The sequence below is a fragment of the Scatophagus argus genome, chromosome 10, assembly GCF_020382885.2.
Source record: "Scatophagus argus isolate fScaArg1 chromosome 10, fScaArg1.pri, whole genome shotgun sequence".
Lineage (NCBI taxonomy): Eukaryota > Metazoa > Chordata > Actinopteri > Scatophagidae > Scatophagus > Scatophagus argus.
The window spans coordinates 3,855,208-3,875,072 of NC_058502.1; the positions used below are offsets into that span (position 1 = coordinate 3,855,208).

At 42.0% G+C, this 19,865-nt stretch overlaps 1 protein-coding gene across 2 annotated transcripts; it reads left to right on the forward strand.

The window, feature by feature from the left end:
- Positions 1-1,687: 1,687 nt before the first annotated feature.
- b3gnt2b (UDP-GlcNAc:betaGal beta-1,3-N-acetylglucosaminyltransferase 2b) lies at positions 1,688-19,367 on the forward strand. Of its 2 annotated transcripts, none has more exons than XM_046401616.1 (3): positions 1,688-1,885; positions 11,785-11,946; positions 17,086-19,367. In XM_046401616.1, the coding sequence occupies exon 3, from the start codon at positions 17,111-17,113 to the stop codon at positions 18,302-18,304; it is 1,194 nt and encodes a 397-aa protein (XP_046257572.1). In that variant the 5' UTR covers positions 1,688-1,885; positions 11,785-11,946; positions 17,086-17,110; the 3' UTR covers positions 18,305-19,367. The 2 variants fall into 2 exon arrangements, with proteins under 2 accessions (XP_046257572.1, XP_046257571.1); XM_046401615.1 differs by having other exon boundaries at positions 1,689-1,996.
- Positions 19,368-19,865: the final 498 nt, after the last annotated feature.

The following is a 19,865-nucleotide window of genomic DNA, read 5'->3' on the forward strand; positions in this document are numbered from 1 at the left end:
TTGTTACAAGTTCTGTAGTCAGAGTGTTTAATCAAAAAATGGAGTGCAGCCTCCATCCATCCAGCCATTTTCTATACCACTTATCCACCAGGGTCGAAGCAGAGCCAACCCAACTGACTGCGGGTGAGAGGCGGGGTTCATCCTGGACTGGTCGCCAGTCAATGGCACGGCTGACAAACAAAGACAGACGAGCACACACTCTCACACTCACACCTCGGGTGTGAGGTAGAGTAGCCAATTAACTAATGTACATGTCTTTGGGATTGTGTCAGAAAGCTGGAGTACCTGGAGAAAACCCATGCAGGCACAGGGAGAACATGCAAACTCCAGACCTGGAACCCCCTTGCTATGAGGTGACACTGCAAACCACTGCACCCCCGTGCTGCACAGAGTGCAGCATATGAAGAAGTTTTCAGTTCATGGATAAAACAAGCAAAACCAGAACTCCCTGCACAGCCAGGAAATGAATACCATCACTGCTTCTCTAGTTGGCAACAAAAACTATATATACATATATATATATATATGTATGTATGTATGTAGCTAAAACCACATAGTTAAACATGATTAGAAATCATAATGATAATTATTGGGATTGAATTAAACTACTATTTTAATGTGATATTTGCAGGTGTCTCTTTCCCACAGGGCTCTAACAGGTATAACAGGTCTCAGTTTACTGACTGGCAACAGTCACTGTTTCTGCTACTAATTCAGCGAACACTGAGACAATGGATGTGCAAGCCTGGTCACCTTTATGACTAATAATCTGAGATGACGGGAAAGATGCTCCTCTCCAGCTTTAATTGTCTACCGGCTTTTATCTCCACACAGACATAACAGCAATATTGATCTTCTCGTCCAGCTTGCAGCAGGATAAGGGAATTAAGTGTGTTTCCATTAAGTGAAGAAAGGTAACGTTTGCCCAGAAAGTCACTAGATTTGTTGCCTGTCTTGTCAGAGAAATGAAGATGCAAAAGGAGTATTAAAAGTTGCCAAACCAGGTGACACAGGGGGAACTTGTGAGCTTGTACTTTTGTTGTTCAATTAATATAATAGAGACAAAAGTATTAGGACAGCTGACCAATGCATCGTATTCTGAGTGCACAGACATTAATACAGAGCTCTTGCCCATACATGCAGCAGAGCATTTGTGAGGTCACACACTGATGTTGGACCAAAAGGCCTGGCTCACAATCTCCGTTCCAGTTCATCCCAAAGGTGTTGGATGGGGTTGAGGTCAGGACTCTGTGTGGGCCAGTCAAGTTCTTCCACACCAAACTCATCCAACCATGTCTTTATGGAGCTTTGCTTTGTGCACTGGGGCACAGTCATGCTGGAATAGAAAAGGGCCTTCACCAAACTGTTGCCACAAAGTTGGAAGCATAGCATTGTCCAAAATGTCTTGGTATGCAGAAGCATTAAGATTTCCCTTCACAGGAAGTCAGGGGCCGAGCCCAGTTGAAAGCACCATAGGAGTTGGCCTCACAGGGGTGGTCTCGTGTCACCTTGTCACGGTGGCAGGTTACGTGTAGACACAGCAACAACGCAGGTATCAGACAAATTAGCCCATGTTAGGTTCAGTTAATAAGGAAAGGTTTTATTGAAACAATTTCCGATTATTCACCAAGACGTTGTCTTAAACCCACCTTTTGTCAGCGTGAGTGTGTGTGTGTGTGTGTGTGTGGCTCCGCCCATAACAGCCGCAGAAGAAGAAGAAGCAGAAGCAGAAGAGCAACAGTCTTCAGTCGGCAGAGTGAAAACAGCGGCTTCAACTCAATGGTGAAGAGACGACGCGTTCAGAAGCCGGAAAAGACACATGGATTTATTGACATGTCCGCGGCTGCTGGCGTGACTGTGGGCTGACGTGGAGGGCTGAAAACAAGTGAGTTCACAACGGTCTCAGGCAGAGTTTTCTGTCAGGACTGTTACGGAGGAGTAACGTTGACTAAGGCGCGGTGACATGACACCGCTGACGATCTAACCGCCCAGAGAGGTAAGCTAACCTGCCAAGAGAATTCAGTTAGCTGATTAACTTACTGTGTGTACGACTGCATTGAGTAATACACATGTGTTTCAGGGACAGGAGTGTGTCATTTTAATTCTTCTCTGGCATTTGGAGGTTTACCGAAAGTCGGAAAAGCTTACAATAAGTACAACATTGTACTCCTTATGGGGGGCACACGATATGCTATGGCGATATTACAGCAGTTAAGAGCGCTATGCTAACGCGGAGCTGAAGCGAGCCGTTGAAACGGATTAACGTGTCGATACAAAGTTAATCATCAGTTTTGGTTATCCATAACAGCCACGTAGCGAGCCAAAGTAACAGATGTGCACTTGGTCCGGCTTCTCAAATGCTTGTTTGTGTTTTCTGCTTTGTTTTGTTTTATTATAATGTAAAGTAAGTTTAGTATCTTTTAAAGACAAAAACAGGCATGTGAGAGGCATTTTCAACACTGCTAAGTTGATCAGTTTATGGTTAAAATAACCATAAGGTGAACTGGTAACGAGGAGAATCACCGGTTGCTACCCTGCTCGGTGTAAACACACAAAAGTGTCCTCACTGCCAAGCGTCCCTGAAACCTTAGAGACCCAAACAAATGGCTTACACTAATCCAATATTTTAATGAGCTAACAGAATAAATTTGAATGGTGCTTTTGTCTGCCTTCTGGCTGTCTTACATTTATCTCACAATCAACATTTTTTCAATTTGAACAAACTTGAAAAACGCAATTTTCCAGTAGTGTCTTTCCTCATCTCCTCTTCCCTCCCTGATGCCATATGTGCACGATAAGTTTTTAATCACATGAGCAACATTTTCCAGAGTTAGTCCACGAATGTGTGTGTGTGTGTGTCAGCTCTACAGCCCTGCTATGTTTGCACAGCAAAAAGTCCAAACCACATTTTGGATGAGTTGTCCTCATCCAGACTGTGGTGAGTTTCTGCCTTGCTGATTAATAGAAATAAAAACCCTGAGCTCTCAGACAGTGAACATCATAACAACATAATAAAGAAACAAATAAGCTTTACTTTCAGAAATGATGTGTAGCTTACTGTTCTGCTCACCAGGATGTAGCCTTTGTAATGATTTCACAATTTTGTTTGACTTTCAGATGTGGCTAATGTGTTCACTGTCAACTAGTACCTGTCCTGCACGGTTAGTGCAGCATGTACGTATTTCTGTCTTTTGATGAGTGTTAAATGACACGTTTGTGTGTTTTTGTGAGTGACTGAAAGAGAGGGAGACATTATAGGGAAGGGTATGTTTGGCGGCTGTGCTTTTTGGAGATGCAATATTTGGCTCATTTGCAGCATCAGGTTGCTGTGGTGGAGGTGTTGGGTGGCATTTTTTAAATCTCATGATCGCAGAGCACAAACAATAGGAACTAATGCTCTATTGTAGTTGGGGGGGAGGAGGTTGTTTTTCATTTTAAATACAGCAAAAGTTAGTTTGTTAGTCTTTTATGTGATCTCATCTCATACGTGTACATCTTATTACTGATGGCCTTCTGCAGCTCGGTAGCGCTCAGTGAGCAGTCATGAACTTCTTGCAGAAGGACACTCAGACTGTCACTGGACATGCATTCACCATTGAATCAAACCCATGACCCTTTTAAAATCCAGGGTATTTTATCTCCTCACTGTCGTTACTGTTCTAGACGGTCTTTCTTCATACAGTTTTGATGGATGCCGAGAGGAAGATCCATTCTGTGCACCACTCTGCAGGGAGATTAGTTAAGTCAGTACAGTTTTATAAAAATGTTTTAGCAAGCTTTCCGCTCCTTGTAAAGTAGCTGAATGCTGGAGAATGGTTGAGAGCTTCCTCAAGTCAGTAGGTGTCTAAAAATCAGTCTCTTTACAAGTCCTCCTCTCGTTTCAAGGTCAGTAATTTTAGCGCATCCCATATGGGAGAGCCAGAGTTACCCAGGGGTATTGCTAATAATGGGGACATCCCATCAGGTCTGTACTACAACCACATTGTTGTCATTCACGTCGACATTGAAATCTGCGTGGTTTAAGGAGAAGTCGGTGATAAGGGGGTAAGCGATGTGGCTCCAACAACAAAAACTGGTCACCAGTATTTCTAAGAGTCCCCCTGACTTTCGTCCAAACCAGCAGATTCACTTTGAGGACAGACAGAGAGAAAACGGCATTTATTATACATGACACCAGATATAGTTGATAGACATCTGTGTCATACTTCAGGATGCATTTCCCCACTTCCTGTGCTCATTGCTAAACGTGAAATAGACTTATTCATAATTTCACTTATACTCTGCTCTTCGTAATCCATTCGTTAACGTCTCTACTGGCTGAAGTTTCCTGAGCAGTGTACAGACGGCAGAAGAATACTGCTCTGAATACTGTATCAGTTTTGTGATGAGACAAGAAGAAAAATAAAATAGAGTTTCTTGAGTGATTTGTCCAAATTCCATCTAATCCTCAAAAGAGTACCAGAATAGAAAGGGCAGGGTTTGTTTCTGTGTTTTGTTTTGTTTTTTTTATTTCTAATAATGTCTGTAAGGAGCCTAAACCTGAGTGTGTACTTTCCAGAGTCAGAAGCAGCTGCTGCTGTTAAAGTGCTTGGCTGCCACTTCTTTCCGAGATCCATTAGTAACAGCTTACAGGGATATACTGTTGCATGGACACAACTAGTCCATAATGTTACAGTCATTTTGCAAGCTATGGCAAATACATTAGTGGGTTATAGTGGGTTAGACATAAATGAAGAGGGAGGAAAAATAAACTGATACCAGTGTTGCCTGGAACGACCAATACACACAGAGCGCCTTTTTGTAAGAGATATCTTGCATCTAGTCAGGACAGGAGACAAACTAAAGTTTCTGTTCTAAGTAAGTGCATTTGGAGAGTATTAGGTCAACGACACCTTTTTGTTAGATCTGCACTTCAGCCCACCATGAGGTTAAAGCAGTGACTCTCAGCTTTAAATTTAGGGCATATAGCCACCCATGGGTGGATGTTCTCAGCCCACAGACTCTTGACTCAGGGTCTTTTTTGCATTTGGCACTCCAAAAATGGAATAGGTTACCTGCATTGTGTGTTTGAGATACTTGCTATTTGGTATACAATTTGTGTGGCTGAAACTGTCCAGAATTCAAATGTGATGAAAAAGACCAAATAATAATAATAATTAATAAAAACAAAATCATGTCACTATGCTGTAGTGAACAGACTGTAGAAGTTTTAGGACACAGTTTGACGTAAAAAGGACAGGAAGTCACTCAGCAGGGAACTCTTGAAGAAAATAATGACCAGATCTGATCATTATTTAAATAGGAAATTTTTGCCTTGTAGTACACTGGATGAATATACTGTCTCCTGCAGGACTGTCAGTTAGAATTTGTGAGAGTCCACAGGGGGAACCTAACAACCTGTTACTTCACATGTAACCATTGACCCCAGTTCCACTTTTCTCCACACTCTTTTGGTAGACGGTTTGTGAATTACATTCCAGAATGTCTTGGAGAACTTGTACCAAAGCCAACTTCCCTAATCGTTTCATGTGCGGCACCACAATTAATAATGAAGGACATGCTTTAGATATGCATTTCAAGGAAGTATAGACTCGTTTTTTAAACTGGTCATGGGTGTTTGCTTTAATCTATCAGTATGAAGTAAATGTTGAATGCATAATGTAAGGGCCACGGGGTAACAACACCACAATTCTGTCTGCCACTGAGTACAAAATCTCCCACCACTTCTGTCTGCTTACATGTCTCCATTATCGACTAAATGAAAGGATAAACTCATCCGTTGGTCTTGCGTTGTTGATAGTTGCTCGGGAATTGAAGATAGAAGCGACTGTCATTGCGACGGCAGCCCAACAATAAAACCATTAGGAAACGCTAGAGGGGCTGCAGGGTAAACAAAACAAGACATTTGAGTGTGTCAGTTTGGGTTGTGGGAAGTTGCGATGGACACAAGTTCAGGTAATGGGCAAATCCATGGCTTGTGTTGTGGAAACATGCCTACTGACAGTGGAAAAAAACAAAAACTGTCATCCTTTTGCATGGAAGCTGGTGGCTTTGCTTGTCCTGTCTGTTAACTGTTGGGTTAATGAGGCAGCCGTCAGTGCTTCAGCAACAGGATATGACTGTTTGGAATGAAACAACATGTGAGCAGTCCACACTACACACACGCACACAAGTACACACAAGGATACAACACAGGCACAAAGGAACCAGTTGACTGAATTTCACAAACACCGTGAAACTTTGCAGTGAAATAACCGGCACTTAAAGTTGTCTTTACAGCAACACTACTGATGTAACGAGAGCTGGTAGAACTCGAGGTCAGACAAGTACAGAAATGAGTTCTGCTTAGGCCAGAAAGTAGGACACGTCGCTTCTCTTCGTCTCTCTCTCTGCCCCGTACCCTCTTCCTGCCTTCGGCCTCTGAGGATGTGCAACATACTTGATCTGTTTAGAGTTCATAATCCAGATGTGACAAAACAGACATAACAGTTCAGTTGCACAGGAAACACACAATCTTTGCAAGCTGTCTGTGGTCGTTATCTTTTATCTCTAATAGAGGTTGTGCACTTGTATACTTGTAAGGTCATTCAAGGCTGCAACTTCATTATTTTGTGATTAATGGTGGCTGTCTCCTTTACTTAATTACACGCATGGATGTAATGCACATAAATAATTATAACCTGATTATCTTAATGTGATTTTGATGTTAGTGGAGATAAAGCACAGTGGACCAGCGACCTGATTTGATAGCAGCACTAGCTGCACCATATAGACGCATCAGTGTCCTGTTTTGAAATGTGGCCTTATGTGCAGCTCACTGTGTCGTGTCAGAAGACGGGTGCACCAGGTGTCACACTCAACGTTGCAACGTAAAATAGTCACATTTGGATTGTTATCAGGAAAAATGACACAGGGTGGATAAGTTGATGTTTTGGAGGGAATTTTGTACTTCAGAGCCAAGAAGCAAAATACAAAGTTTTTGTCTTTCTCTCTGTTTGTTTGTATAGTTTCATCAATGTAAATGTGTACGCTAACCCTTTATTTTGTTGTCAAAGATTTCCATAACTTAAACAGCCTAATGAGACTGTTGTCTTTATCCCTCCGTTAGCATTAATTGTGTTATTACTGTAAACAAAATCAGCTGTCACAATCTGTAGACTGGCTCGCCTTGTTCTTCAAGTTTTCTTGTGTTTTGTTTTTGTTGTTGTTTTTGAGATGTACTCAGTATTACCCTGAGACTGTGTTTCTCTGATAATCTCGTTGCCTTCCTGTAATAACATCTTGTCATCAGTTGCAATTTGCCGTTTTTCAAAAGGCTGGATAACCACTTCCACCACAGCTGCACAGTGAGGCTTTTTGTCAGTCCATCTGTAACGGATGAAATTAATGGCTTCAGGAAATCAGCAAGACTGAAGCCAGGATTCTTTCTCTCTTTACTCTTTAATACTCACTTCATCATCCTGAAAAGCACACAGTAAGGCTGCACACACTCCAACACGAGAATTTCGTCTTATTAAGACTTGAAAGCCTTTTTTGACCACAGTTGTGTCCATTTATCACATTAGTAATTGTTTAGGATTATTTGGGGGGGAGGGAGGGGCAATTTTCTGCTCTGTCACAAGAATCTGCAGTTTCTTTCAGTTGTACAGACTTCTGGCCTGCAGCTTCAGTGTTTTGGCAGACAGAAAGACATACAACGTTAGCAATTAGCTGGTGAATATAATGGAAGGTTTAGCAGCTAATTAGCCAGATGTTTTTCCACAGACACTGGTGGAGAGACCAACAGAGAGCCAGAAGAATAACTTCTAAACATGTCATATCAACTTTAAAATGTGATAATGTGTCTGTGCTGGGTTCATGACTTGACCCAAACTGCTAAAAAACGCAGGTTTAAAGTCCAGCCAACAGAGTGGAGTTTTGGTTGTGGTGAAGCACAGGACCAGCAGGCTAATCTACACATTGTTAACACTATTTACAACAGTCATCGGAAAATAGTCGCTTATAATGTGGCAGCTGATGACAGAAAGGGCTCTGAATTATTCTGAGCAGCTACACTGGGACATCCAGTTATCTCCAATATAGAACAAACACAGAAGTTGGTTGTTCATGATTAACTGATTGAGGTATTTACGGGTTTTAAACAGTAACGCCCCTTTAATCATGGATGTAATGCTGCTTCATAGTGCTATTAATTGTAATAATGACTGGGTTTTTTTTCTGTTTCACAACTCTGCAACTGCAGTTGATTTTTCTTGGAAACTATTAATCATGATTGTATTTGTAGCCTGAGATATGTACACAGTGTGTCTGCTCATCGGGTCACGCTGTGAGTCATGTGTCAGGATTTGACTTGGCGTGTTTGCGTAATGCATTCGCTGAGCATTGACATGGGACACACACACACTTTAAGTTTAGATTAAGTTGAGTGTGAGCGAACGAGCCATGCCATAGAGAGAGGTGACTTTTAACGTGCAGAGTCCGAGTGACACGTGTTTGTTGATAATTAGAAATTCCTTTCTATTTTAAGTTTGTGTGTGTGTCGTAGGATTATTGTCAGTCGATGCAAGTTTCTGTTTATTCCACCACCATTTTGACATTGTTTTCCTTTTAATGTTTATTGAGAAGATCAACAGTGATAATTAGAGTAAAGAACAGTTCAGCAGGCTTCAAGCTGTGGCGCTGTAATGTGCTGAAGTGTCATTGAGAAAGATACAATCAACAAGCGTGCTGTTAAAGCAACCCTGTTCTGTGGGCACAGTTTGCTGACTAAAAAGCATAAAACCACAAGAGCTGTTTTTAAAAGCCAGAGAAATCATCGGTCGGGCCCATGTGTCTGTGACTTACTGTAATAGCTGAGGTGAGACCTTTAGACCTTTTGTGTGGACTGTCGATATTTAATGGGCAGACTCCAGCTCAGACGGCACCTCTCTCAGTTGCAGCCCTCAGGCTATTTGTGGTGCTTTTTCTTTGCACTGTGTTGCTATTAGGCCCACATTCCCTCATGTTGTAACATCCTCTCATATTCTCCTGACTGGGGGCCAAATAGTGCTCAAAAATATCTTTTTGGTTGTTATTGTCAACACAGGTGCAGAATGGACTTTATACAACAGATTACTACACAGGATCAAGGAAAGTTTTTATCTTACATCACAGTTTCTTCTCAAAAGCAATTCCTTTTACATTACTGAAGGTATGAAATAGTTAATAATGAAATAATACATATGGCAATTGAGATAAATATAATAGAGCTCTAACTTTCTCCGAGCACAGAAAGTGTCGATGAATCAGAATATTAAAGCATCATATAATGCCAATTGAGGTGACAGACTATAATGAAAGATATGAATAATGATTCTGTTTGTGTAACGAAATATTTCTTTGGATACATTCACGGGCCGTTTGTACAAAATATTTACTCAGACATAATTTCATGCCGGCGCTTTTTCAGCTTGGCATATGTGGTGTGGTGTGTGTGCGCTGTTTTACTTTTATTTCTCCACTTACATCGAACTCCACAGATAAATCTAAGAAGTAGAACACAAGAGAACCATTTCATTAAAGCAACCGATAGCTGGAAGGAAAATTGGAAGTTGTAGTCTGTTAAATTTCAACTCCAGCTAAGACTTTTTTTTGTCGTGTTACTGCAGGTAACTGGTTAAGCCAAAATGCTGCCTCCAATTTTGCCTTCATGTTTAGCACACAACTGAAACATCTTTAGCCTCAGTCAGTTAGCCTCAGGGGTGGTCACTTGTCTGCTGTCCCATGCCAATATCTACTATCTGACACACATAAACACACACACATCACTCAACAGTGTGAATTTGTGGTGGCTTCACGTGCTCTTTCTCAATAGCATCTTGCACACTGGTTACTTTGCCGCAGCGAGTGTGTGTGCTCCTGAGCCAACCACAAACTCCTTACACTGTTCTCTCAAATATTAACATGATGGCACAGATTTTTTTTAGCCGCAGTGTTTGTTCATGAGTGAAACAGTAACTGTGAGTCCTGGCCAACAGAAAGGCAGGTTCGTGCACAGGAATGACAGTTAACATGACTGTGAACCTAAATATTGTTTTCATTTAAGAATCGTTGTGTTTACCTGAGGCTTTTATCTAAAGGCCCCGTGGCGATGGGAATACCCAGAAATTGTTCAAGATGTCTGGAAACCTGACGCACCTTTTGTCATTTCTGTTTAGTCCTTTGTAGCAGCTCGTGTTGGAGGCGGAGGAGAAAGATTCAAGCGCGTTCTGTCGCCGACTGTCTGAGCTCTAGCCCCAACAGTGCTGGATTTTTGAGGCCAGGTTTTTGGGAAAGAAAGCACAAACGGTGAAATCCAGAGTGCACAGGTCATATGTAGAGTCGAGTCAGTGAGCGCAGCACTCAGAATCTATAGAGACATTCCATCGTTGAGTAACTTTTCCGCTCATATTTACTTTTAACATTTCTGGGTGTTGGATAATCTTTAAGTTAAAATTTCATCCGGTTTGCATGTTGGCCACACGGTGAAAGGTGACAAGTCCTATTTACGTGCTGACCTCTCATACCTAACCAGCAGGACCAGTGCTTTAATGATTAACAAAACCCAGTCGTGTGTATAAAGGGAGCTTTCCACATCAGTGTCTCTGGCAAAAGCTTAAGAGTTTTTGTTTTTTGTTTATCGGTGTGCTGCCCGTGTTTTACCCTCAGTGTTTAATCACCTGAAGACAAATTAAAAGGTTATTTTGTGTTTGTCAGAATCTGCTTGTTTCTCAATCCTCCTGTTGTTGTTATTAATCATTCCAGTTTTGCAGTTCGTTGGCAGTCAGTAGTGTGGCAGATAAACAAAGAGATATTTATACTTGGTTTGCAGTCAGGCTTAAAATACATGCTCTATATGGAATTTTACTAGCATGGTGTGTACCCTGCTAATGTTCTTTTTCCATCTATTTGTATTTGGCCTCAGCCCTGTTTGCACTCGGCACTAAAATGCATCTTGTTTTTATTTGATCACGAGTTTACTTTTCAAACGACTCAAACGAGTTTTCCAAGTCACTGCTTGAGGTGAGGCACCGAGGCAGTCCTGCTTCCTATCACCCCCCCCCCGATCATCTTCTCCCCCCTCCCGACCCACACACACACACACACTGGGATGCTGGGATGAACTTTGAGATCCCTCAATACCTCAGTGGATGTGGAGCACAGCAGACAAGCATGCAGCATCATGCCCACATGAGTAAGAGAAGATCATACACTAAAAACTCTAAGCCTATGGAGGGAAAATGACATGGGTGGGTACAAATCTGTACACTAATGAAAATCCCTGAAAACAGCCATTAGAGCCTCTGGTATCTGGTGGGAAGGACATCTGTGTCTGGGTCTTCTGGTAAATGCAGCACTTCCTCATATTTTTGAGATGGTGAAAATGGTCTGCAGTGTATTCTGTATGCTTTGTCAGGACGTTTAGATGCATGTCGGTACCTAAGCTGCTTCCCGTAATGTATTTTTTATGTTTTGTTGTCTTTGAACATCTGGCATTAAATTCTTCTTTAGAGATGACAAACAACTGACGAAGTTTTTAACACGTTCTACCACCTGCTCACTTAAAGCTTAGATCAGCTCATATGCACATCCTCTATTCTCTTTTGTTCACTTTTGTTAGCTTTAAAAACAAAAGGTAATATGTATGACAACAGAGACTGGTTTTTGGAGCTCTTCTTGGTATTTGTCTAGTCGTTTTCTTCAGGCCAAGCTCCTCACAGCTGTTTACACACTGTTTTTTCTCTTTTTTTTTCCATATGTTTTCAGGTTCAACCCTCCTGCCCTCCCCTCCCTATCACCGTCCTCCCTTCCTGATCCCTTTCTCCCATTGGCTGCTGTTCCTCAGAGGGCAGCACTAAGTATGGGGTAAGAAGAGCTGAGGGACACACCAAGACAACACAAGCTGAGGAGGCCCTCTAACCTGCACAGGTAAGGTCACACAATGTGCACTCACATCTTCAGAAACAGGATGTGTTTCGTTTAAAACACCTTTTAGCCAGCAAAGGTTTTTGGAAGTATTGTGTCTGTAAAAGTGCCTCATGTTACAAAGTAGTAGTCAGCAAGTCTTGAATTTTAAGTGACATTCAGTGTGTGCGGACATGATTAAATGTAGAACAACACAGTGTGTTCATAAACGTGCACATTTCACTTTATTTCATCTGGTGAGAACCAATGTACACAATGCGATATAAATTTTGCGATATAAACAGAGCATTGGACACACACACACACACGCGCGCACACACACTTCCTTTTAACTTGCTGGTGCCATTGTTTTCTGCTGTCTCACACCCATCCCCCACACAGGTGAGACTCTTCACCTCAGTGAGCCTTTTGTCAGTTAGAAGCTATAGTGGTCAAACACAGCCTGGTATTGTCCAGTAGATTACTGTGAGATGTAATTAGTGTGCCACTAACCTGCTGATCAATGAAACCGAAAACAGAATCAAAGACCATCTGGCCCCCACTATTGTTGCCAGGATCTAACCTGTACTGTTAATTCACTGAAAAAAAATCATTTGTCTTGTTTTCTTTTTTTTTGTTTGTCTAATACTGCTTGTTAAAGGGATGTTTAGTGATGTTTAACTGGTTAGTACTGTGTCTTTTTTTAGATAATATGTAAAAAACGTTTTAACCTCAACATATCGTGTGTATTATATTTATTATATAATTAAAATATTTATTATATACTCTATTAAAAATAGAGTAATTGTTGCCATTGTATATACTTGCTATTTATAATATTTATAATATTTCTATTAATATTTATTATACTATATATTTATATTTAAGATCTGTTTATTAGTTGTAAAAAAAATAAATGAAGTAAGCGCTGCTATTTTCCCAAGGTATGATTTGCCCCAAAATGTTTAGTACCTCAACCAAAACAAAGAGAAGATTTCTTTAAATTGCTACAGGAACCTACTTTACACAGAAATGTACAAATGCTCTTTGGTCTGACATGGTCAACATTTAATTCTGTAGCTGAAGTTACAGTCCTGAAATAATCAGGATAAGCACACACTAAACAAATTAGTTTAGAAAGTTTACACCGTGAAACTTGTTCATAAATTCGCTGTAGGAGGAACATGGGTTGTTGGTAGCCAGAAATATGACTGTTAGCAAGGATTTCATACCTGCAGATTACAAACACCTATTGTTCAAGCAAGTAGTATTTAAAACAATGTGAGGAAGTTGAAGTGTTCGAAGAGGAAGAGGGATTTTGCTTCTTATGATCAAAGCATCACACGAGCTCCTGCATGACGAAGCTGCTGATTTATAACTGGATTAAATTCGAGCTAAACTAATCCAGCTTTGATAGAGCATGTTCATTCTTGATTGGATTATTTACAACATATTTATTTAATATCTCCATTGGACTGTCTGTGAGTTATGTGGATTTGAAGTGAAAAAAGCTGTGGGCTGTACAAAAGTAGACGCTGTAGGTGGATGTAGTGCGGTTATAGATTTGTAAATGATTGGAGAGACATCCTGTTATTTAAGCTTTGATGTTGCTGTAACACAAACTCATAACGTAGACAGTGAGTAACAGTAGCAATACCGATGTGCCCATACACTAATAGAGCTTATCCACTGGTAATTTTGTCTGAGTCAAACCATGACATGCTGATTTGTGTTACCAGTCGCATCTGGGATATCTTTGATATTCAAGCTTCACTTTTGTGCAGTGAGAGGAAGTGAAGATGTGTAAGATCTGCCCACTGCTTTTGAACGTTTAAGCACGTCATACACTGTCATTACCAAGCCACATAATCACATACGCATCAAACAATCAGAGTCTCCATATGGTACAAAGCCAGTAATTCAGCCAGACACGTTCCTCTGAGCAGGCGCATCACTCTGTCTCTTCCGCATTTTGTAATTTACGAGTGTCTGCTCTTCTGTGAAGTGCAGGCGTGCAGTACTTCCTCAGCGATCATATTGACTCATATGTCTGCACTTAGAGCATTGTAGGCATGCTTTGCATTTTCTATTCTTACATACTGTACATTCATATGAGTAACTGAGCCCTACAGTCTCACACAGACGGGTTTTACTACGGTTAATTAGTTCAGTTCACCAAGTTGTGGTCTTGTCGAGATGTTGTTCAACTTCCTTCTTTAGATCCTCCACCCTCCTGCTTCTTCCGCCCACGCATTTCCCAGAAGTCCCTATGTTTGTATGCAGATGTCAGAGGCCAAGAAAGCTTAATAATCCATGAGAAAAGAGATACAGACGAGAGTCCAAAAAGGAAACACTATGTCTGTGCTCATCCCTGTTGGTAATGTAACACTGATATTCCTTCAGGAATCATCATGTGGGGACTTAACTTCCTCTCTGTTCTTGTAAATATGAGCAACATTCAAAAGTAAGCAGGACAGAAAAGAAGGACAGAAGAAGACGGGCAGCAGGGGTGAGATCAAAAGAGGGTTAAACGAGGGATAGGGAGCAGGAAAGAGAAGAACAAACAGGAGCGCAGCAGCACACCGTTGTTGCTAGGAGGCCGAGAGAGCAACACGATACAGAGGCAGGAAGTATACAGGCAGCGGTGCAGAGGAAAAGAAATCCACCGACGCACGAGTCAGTTATCCATTTTAGCTTGTCAGTTCACGTTGTCTCTCTCTTTCTGGACATCTTCAGCTCTTTCTGTCTCCTGTTTGTGCCGTGACATTAAACACAGCCGTAGGTTTCCAAGTTGGACAGTCAGTCAATCAGTTGGTCAGCCTCTACGATGATTTATTCACGATTTGACCAGTTTGAAAGAAAATTAATCAAAACATTAAATTGTGCTTGTTTCTGGTGATAAATGAAATATCTTGGGAGTTTGAACTGTTGGTTCTCTATTAGAGCTCTGGAAAGGCATATCCGAGTATGTTAGCATTTAGCTCAAAGTATTGCTCACAGAGCTGCTGTCACAGATGCAGCCTTTTTCTTCCTGATGAGGATTTGACTGAAAGTTGAAAGTAGAATTTTTAAGAAACAAAATAAAGTGCTGTCCCCAAATGGCTATAATAATGTCTCCCAGATGCTGAGACTTCTGGCTTTTAGAGTTCACCCTTTGGCCTGCTGGAGCAAAAGCTGCATGCTTACTCACATTTATGTTTTTATCATCTGTTAGTCAGTTTGTTTTATTGGTTTCAAATGGGGGAGTCCTAGTACTCCCAGGGGTCTAAGAAGTTGGCCATGTAGTCAGCAGTTTGGCTGGGGACTTCACATCTTCCACTTTGTCCCCTCCTTTCCTGTCACATCTCTACTGCCAGCTATCTAAATGAATGTAAACATGCCCAAAAATTATAGTCATTTTTAATCACCTTAGATGATTTGGGTCTGTGTTTACCTATCATCTGGCCTAGAACGGTTAGTACCACAAGACTTTAAATTAATAGTTCACCAATAACCCTTTAGTGGTTGGAGCAGAATAGGTGTGGCTTCCTAGGCTGGCAAGCACAAAAAAGAGGAAATAACAGGGAGTAAGAGTCCCAGAAAGTGAGGGGAAGAAGGCCGAAGGCAGACATTCCCGGTAAGAAAAGAAAAGAAAGTGAGTCACGCCTAAGAGAACATTTAGCAGCGAGGATGTGTGAGCCTTCCAAAGCAGAAACCTGAAGCAGCTTCAGACCTCCTGACAGGCTGTAATGTGCGTTAGAACCAATCACTCACAGTTGTTGACGTCATTCCTGTTTTGGTTGGTGACCATACGTCAAATTGTCCTTCGCCGTCATGATATTTCAGTAAAATAGCAAACAAAATAGACACAGAAGTAGGCAGCAGTTATAGTGCAGATGGCGTAATCGCTTTGATTCTCACAACTGTCATGCTTTAATATGGGATGATTTTACAACATGACCTCAAGTGGACCTTTTTTATGGTGGATTATTGTCTAATAGTTCTATTGTGTTTACTTTGGACTGTAGCAGGAACTCTTAGCTTAATTATTGTGATAACAGCCTACACACACACAAACACAAACACACACAATCTGCTCAGTAACCCAAAGATGATGTGTTGGTTGTTGACTTGCAAAGTTTGCAGAGTGATTTTCACTCAGTCTCAGTGTTAACAATAACAGAGCCTTTAGATTCAGTGTGAAAGCGGGGCAGCAATAGCTGGTAGAAAAGGATTTGTGATTTTGACCTGTGATCAGCAGGTTTAAGCCCTGTTGGTAAGCACCACCCTTCTGAAAGGTATTTGACTGAGACACTCGGCTCTTGTTTTGCGCAATATCTGAGCCGTAACCTCTGATGTCAGTCTCTGGGACGCAGTTTGTTTTTTCTGTCTGAGCTCTGATCTCCCTGTTTGAAATAGAGCTTTACAGGAATCAGTGCAGTGATAAGTGAATCCTGTACATGTGATCGATGAGCCACCTGAGGAAGAAAGCTGCCACACAGTTAACTACGGTGGTCAAATCTTTTCTAAAGTTTCCCCAAGCAGCTTTAAACGAAATGCTCGGGCAACTTCATGTGACTTTGTGTCACAGCGGTCATTTCCCACCAGTTGCAAAGACATAAAAACAGCAATTACTTTTTTGTTTTCCCAGAAATGGAAGCACACAATTGCCCTCACATTACCCTGAAAAACCAAATGATTCTTCCATTCTTATCGAAACTGAAACCAACCTAAGAGGCTCAGTTTCATGAAAGATGCAGTATGAACATCTTCTGCAGGCATTCATATGATTGTAATTTATCACTGTGACTGGCAGGGTTGTTCAAATTATTAATCATTTTTTAAATTATATTCAACACTGAACAGTTTGGTTAAATGTTACAGAGATCAAAGTGACTATTTGTTAATGCCAAAATCAGGTGCGCATGCTGTCAGCTATAATTACTCTAATTATTGTTTTGCCAATATAGTTATTATGTTTACTTGAACTCATAAATCACCTGTGCGCTTGTGCAATGTTAATGTGCTCTTTCTCTCAGGTATGAGGAGCAGATCGATCAGCTATAATTAGATTTAGCTCTATCCCGGTTGTCAGTCCTCTCAGATATTGCATGCAGCCAGTGAACAAAAGATGTTTTCCTTTCCCTAACGTCATGATTTCTTTTCTTCTGTGCGTGTGCTCAGGTGGGGACAGGTGCAGGACACTGTCATGGCGCTGCTGCGGAAGAGACTGAAGCTTGTGGTGACAGTGATGATGGTCAACCTCTTCATCTTCATCCTCCTCACCCGACACAGCAACCAGGGCAAAAATGAGCGTCACAAAGTCCACATCCCCTCCAAACCATTCTGGGGCAAACTGGTTCCCAGCATGGCTTACTGGAACCGCGAGCAGCAGATTCTGGACATTCAGAACAATCCCATCCTGACGGCTAACTACAGCTCCACAGAAATGCCGGCCTGGCTTAACAGCACCAGTTTGACCTTCCACCCCTGCCAGCCTAACATCAGGGTTACCACTCAGGTGAAAGACTACAACTCCCTACCGCAACGGTTCAAGGACTTCCTGCTTTACATGCACTGTCGCTCCTACCCCATTATGGTGGACCAGCCTGAGATCTGTAAGGAGCCGCCATTCCTGCTTCTGGCTGTCAAATCTTTGGCACCACACTTCGACCGCCGCCAGGCCATCCGTCAGTCATGGGGACGGGCCGGTGTGATAGCCAATCAGACGGTGGTTACCATCTTCCTTCTCGGCAACGCCACAGCTGGCGACCACCATCCGGATCTGTCCGAAATGCTGCACTATGAGAGCATCCGCCATAAAGACATAATCCAGTGGGCATACAGGGATTCATTCTTCAACTTAACTGTCAAAGAGGTCCTGTTCCTGGAATGGATCCAGACTCGTTGCCCCGGTGCTCGCTTCATCTTCAAAGGCGATGACGATGTCTTTGTCAACACTTACCGCATCCTGGACTTCCTCAAGGGCCTCTCCGAGCCTAAAGCCAGGGACCTCTTTGTGGGCGACGTGATCACTAACGCGGGGCCACATCGAGACAAGAAGGTCAAATACTTCATCCCAGAGAGCATGTACACCGGGACCTACCCTCCATATGCAGGAGGAGGCGGGTACCTTTACTCAGGCGACATTGCTGCTCGTCTGCACAATGTGTCGCAGCATGTAGCGCTCTACCCGATAGACGATGTCTACACAGGCATGTGTCTTAGGAAGGTAGGGCTGGCCCCCGAGAAGCACAAAGGCTTTAGGACTTTTAATATAGAGGAAAAGTACAGGTCGAACCCATGCGCCTACAAGAGTTTAATGCTCGTTCACCCCAGGACCCCGCAGGAGATGATCCAGATCTGGACCTGGCTCAGTAGTCCTGCCCTCAACTGCCAGTGACAGCTGTGCAGCAGGCAGACGGGGACTGAGTGGAACAGCCCCAGGGAAGGAGAGATTCTGAGGGTTGTTCCCAAAGGTCTAAGGGGCAAATTGAACAGGGTTATGACTTAAAAGTTGGCAGCTTTAAGTTAAGATATTATTGTAATGGTCGGTTGGAAGAATCCAAGCATTGTAGCTCTGAAAATGAGGAAGGTCGAGTTATTCAAAAGGACCACCATAGTATTTTTACTTGATGTCAGACTTCCATGGACAAGCTAACCCTGCTTTAATGTCGAACGAACTTCTGCCTTTGTGTGCACATATTTATATCACAACTATTTATATGGCCTTTAAAATGCTTTAACACTGTGTGTCAGCCCTTTGATGGCGCGTCTCGATGCTGTATTATATGTATAATGAGACTAGGACATGGAATGTGTCCACCTGGGGACTCTTTTGTTGCTTCAAGGGCAAAGCAAACATGTCAGGTCATTGACACTGATGAAACGAGGCTCGTATGTGTTGAAACATTTCAAATGAATATAAGTGAAACTCTTGAACTTCACTTCCCTCTAACAGCCAGTGGTTCTCATGCAGCCGTTTATTGCTGCTAGCCTTAAAAGTGCTTCCTGGTGAACACTTCCTAGTAATTGTTGCTGGAGGCTTAGTGTGTGCTGCTATTTCCATCCACACTCCCTTAAGTATTTACTTGTGACTCACTTCAGCTCGACCAGTTTCTTCTCTTCACCGTTTGTGTTTGTCAGTTTACTTAAAAGCCATTTATTCAGTCTTGAAAAGGAGTTTGTTTTGCCTTAACTTGCTTTTCACTCTTTATGTTATTTCTCGTAATTTGGGTTATGTGTCATTCCTTTAATTGGTAGATACATAACATTACCACAAAGCTTCAGGTCATTATATAGTTTTGAGAAAGGGGGGGTGTTTGGTAGAGTGAATACACACTTTGCTTTCAGGAAACAGGAGTCCTGCTGTGTACTGCTCAGCAGGTCTGGGCTTGGGTTTTGATGTGGATGAAGAAATCCAAATGCTGTCTAATTCTGCTTCAGGTTCGCACTTTTCACAAAAAGAAAAAAAAAAAACAACTGCTTGCTTAAACCCGAAGTGCATTTTCAGAGACGTATGTTATCTCAAGCTGCCATCTGAAATATTCACCATAACTTGCCTCATGAGTGTGTGCCGCTGATTCGGTGAAGTATTGAATGCTGTCAAATGTTGCTTTACTGTGATATCAGTGAATCAGGGTCAGAATGCTTTAAAACACAGGTGGGACATGGCAGAACGGCATGTCTAAGCTACCTGAGACTTCTTTACTTGACCAATTGACTCTGCAATGTTCACGAAGTATTTGAAGGCTTAATTTACATATCCAGAAGATGATTTCTTACTGTCTGAGCTCCCAGCGTTGGGATGACGCAGCTGTAAGAAACACTAAGAACTCGTGAGAATTCGTAGGTCCAGATATATTCATTAACTTGTTTGTCGTTGAAGGTTTGAAATGGTGGATAACTCATTTTAGAGTGAAAGGCTTTTCTTGAAGGTTCTGTTGAAGGTTGCCGTTCAGCCT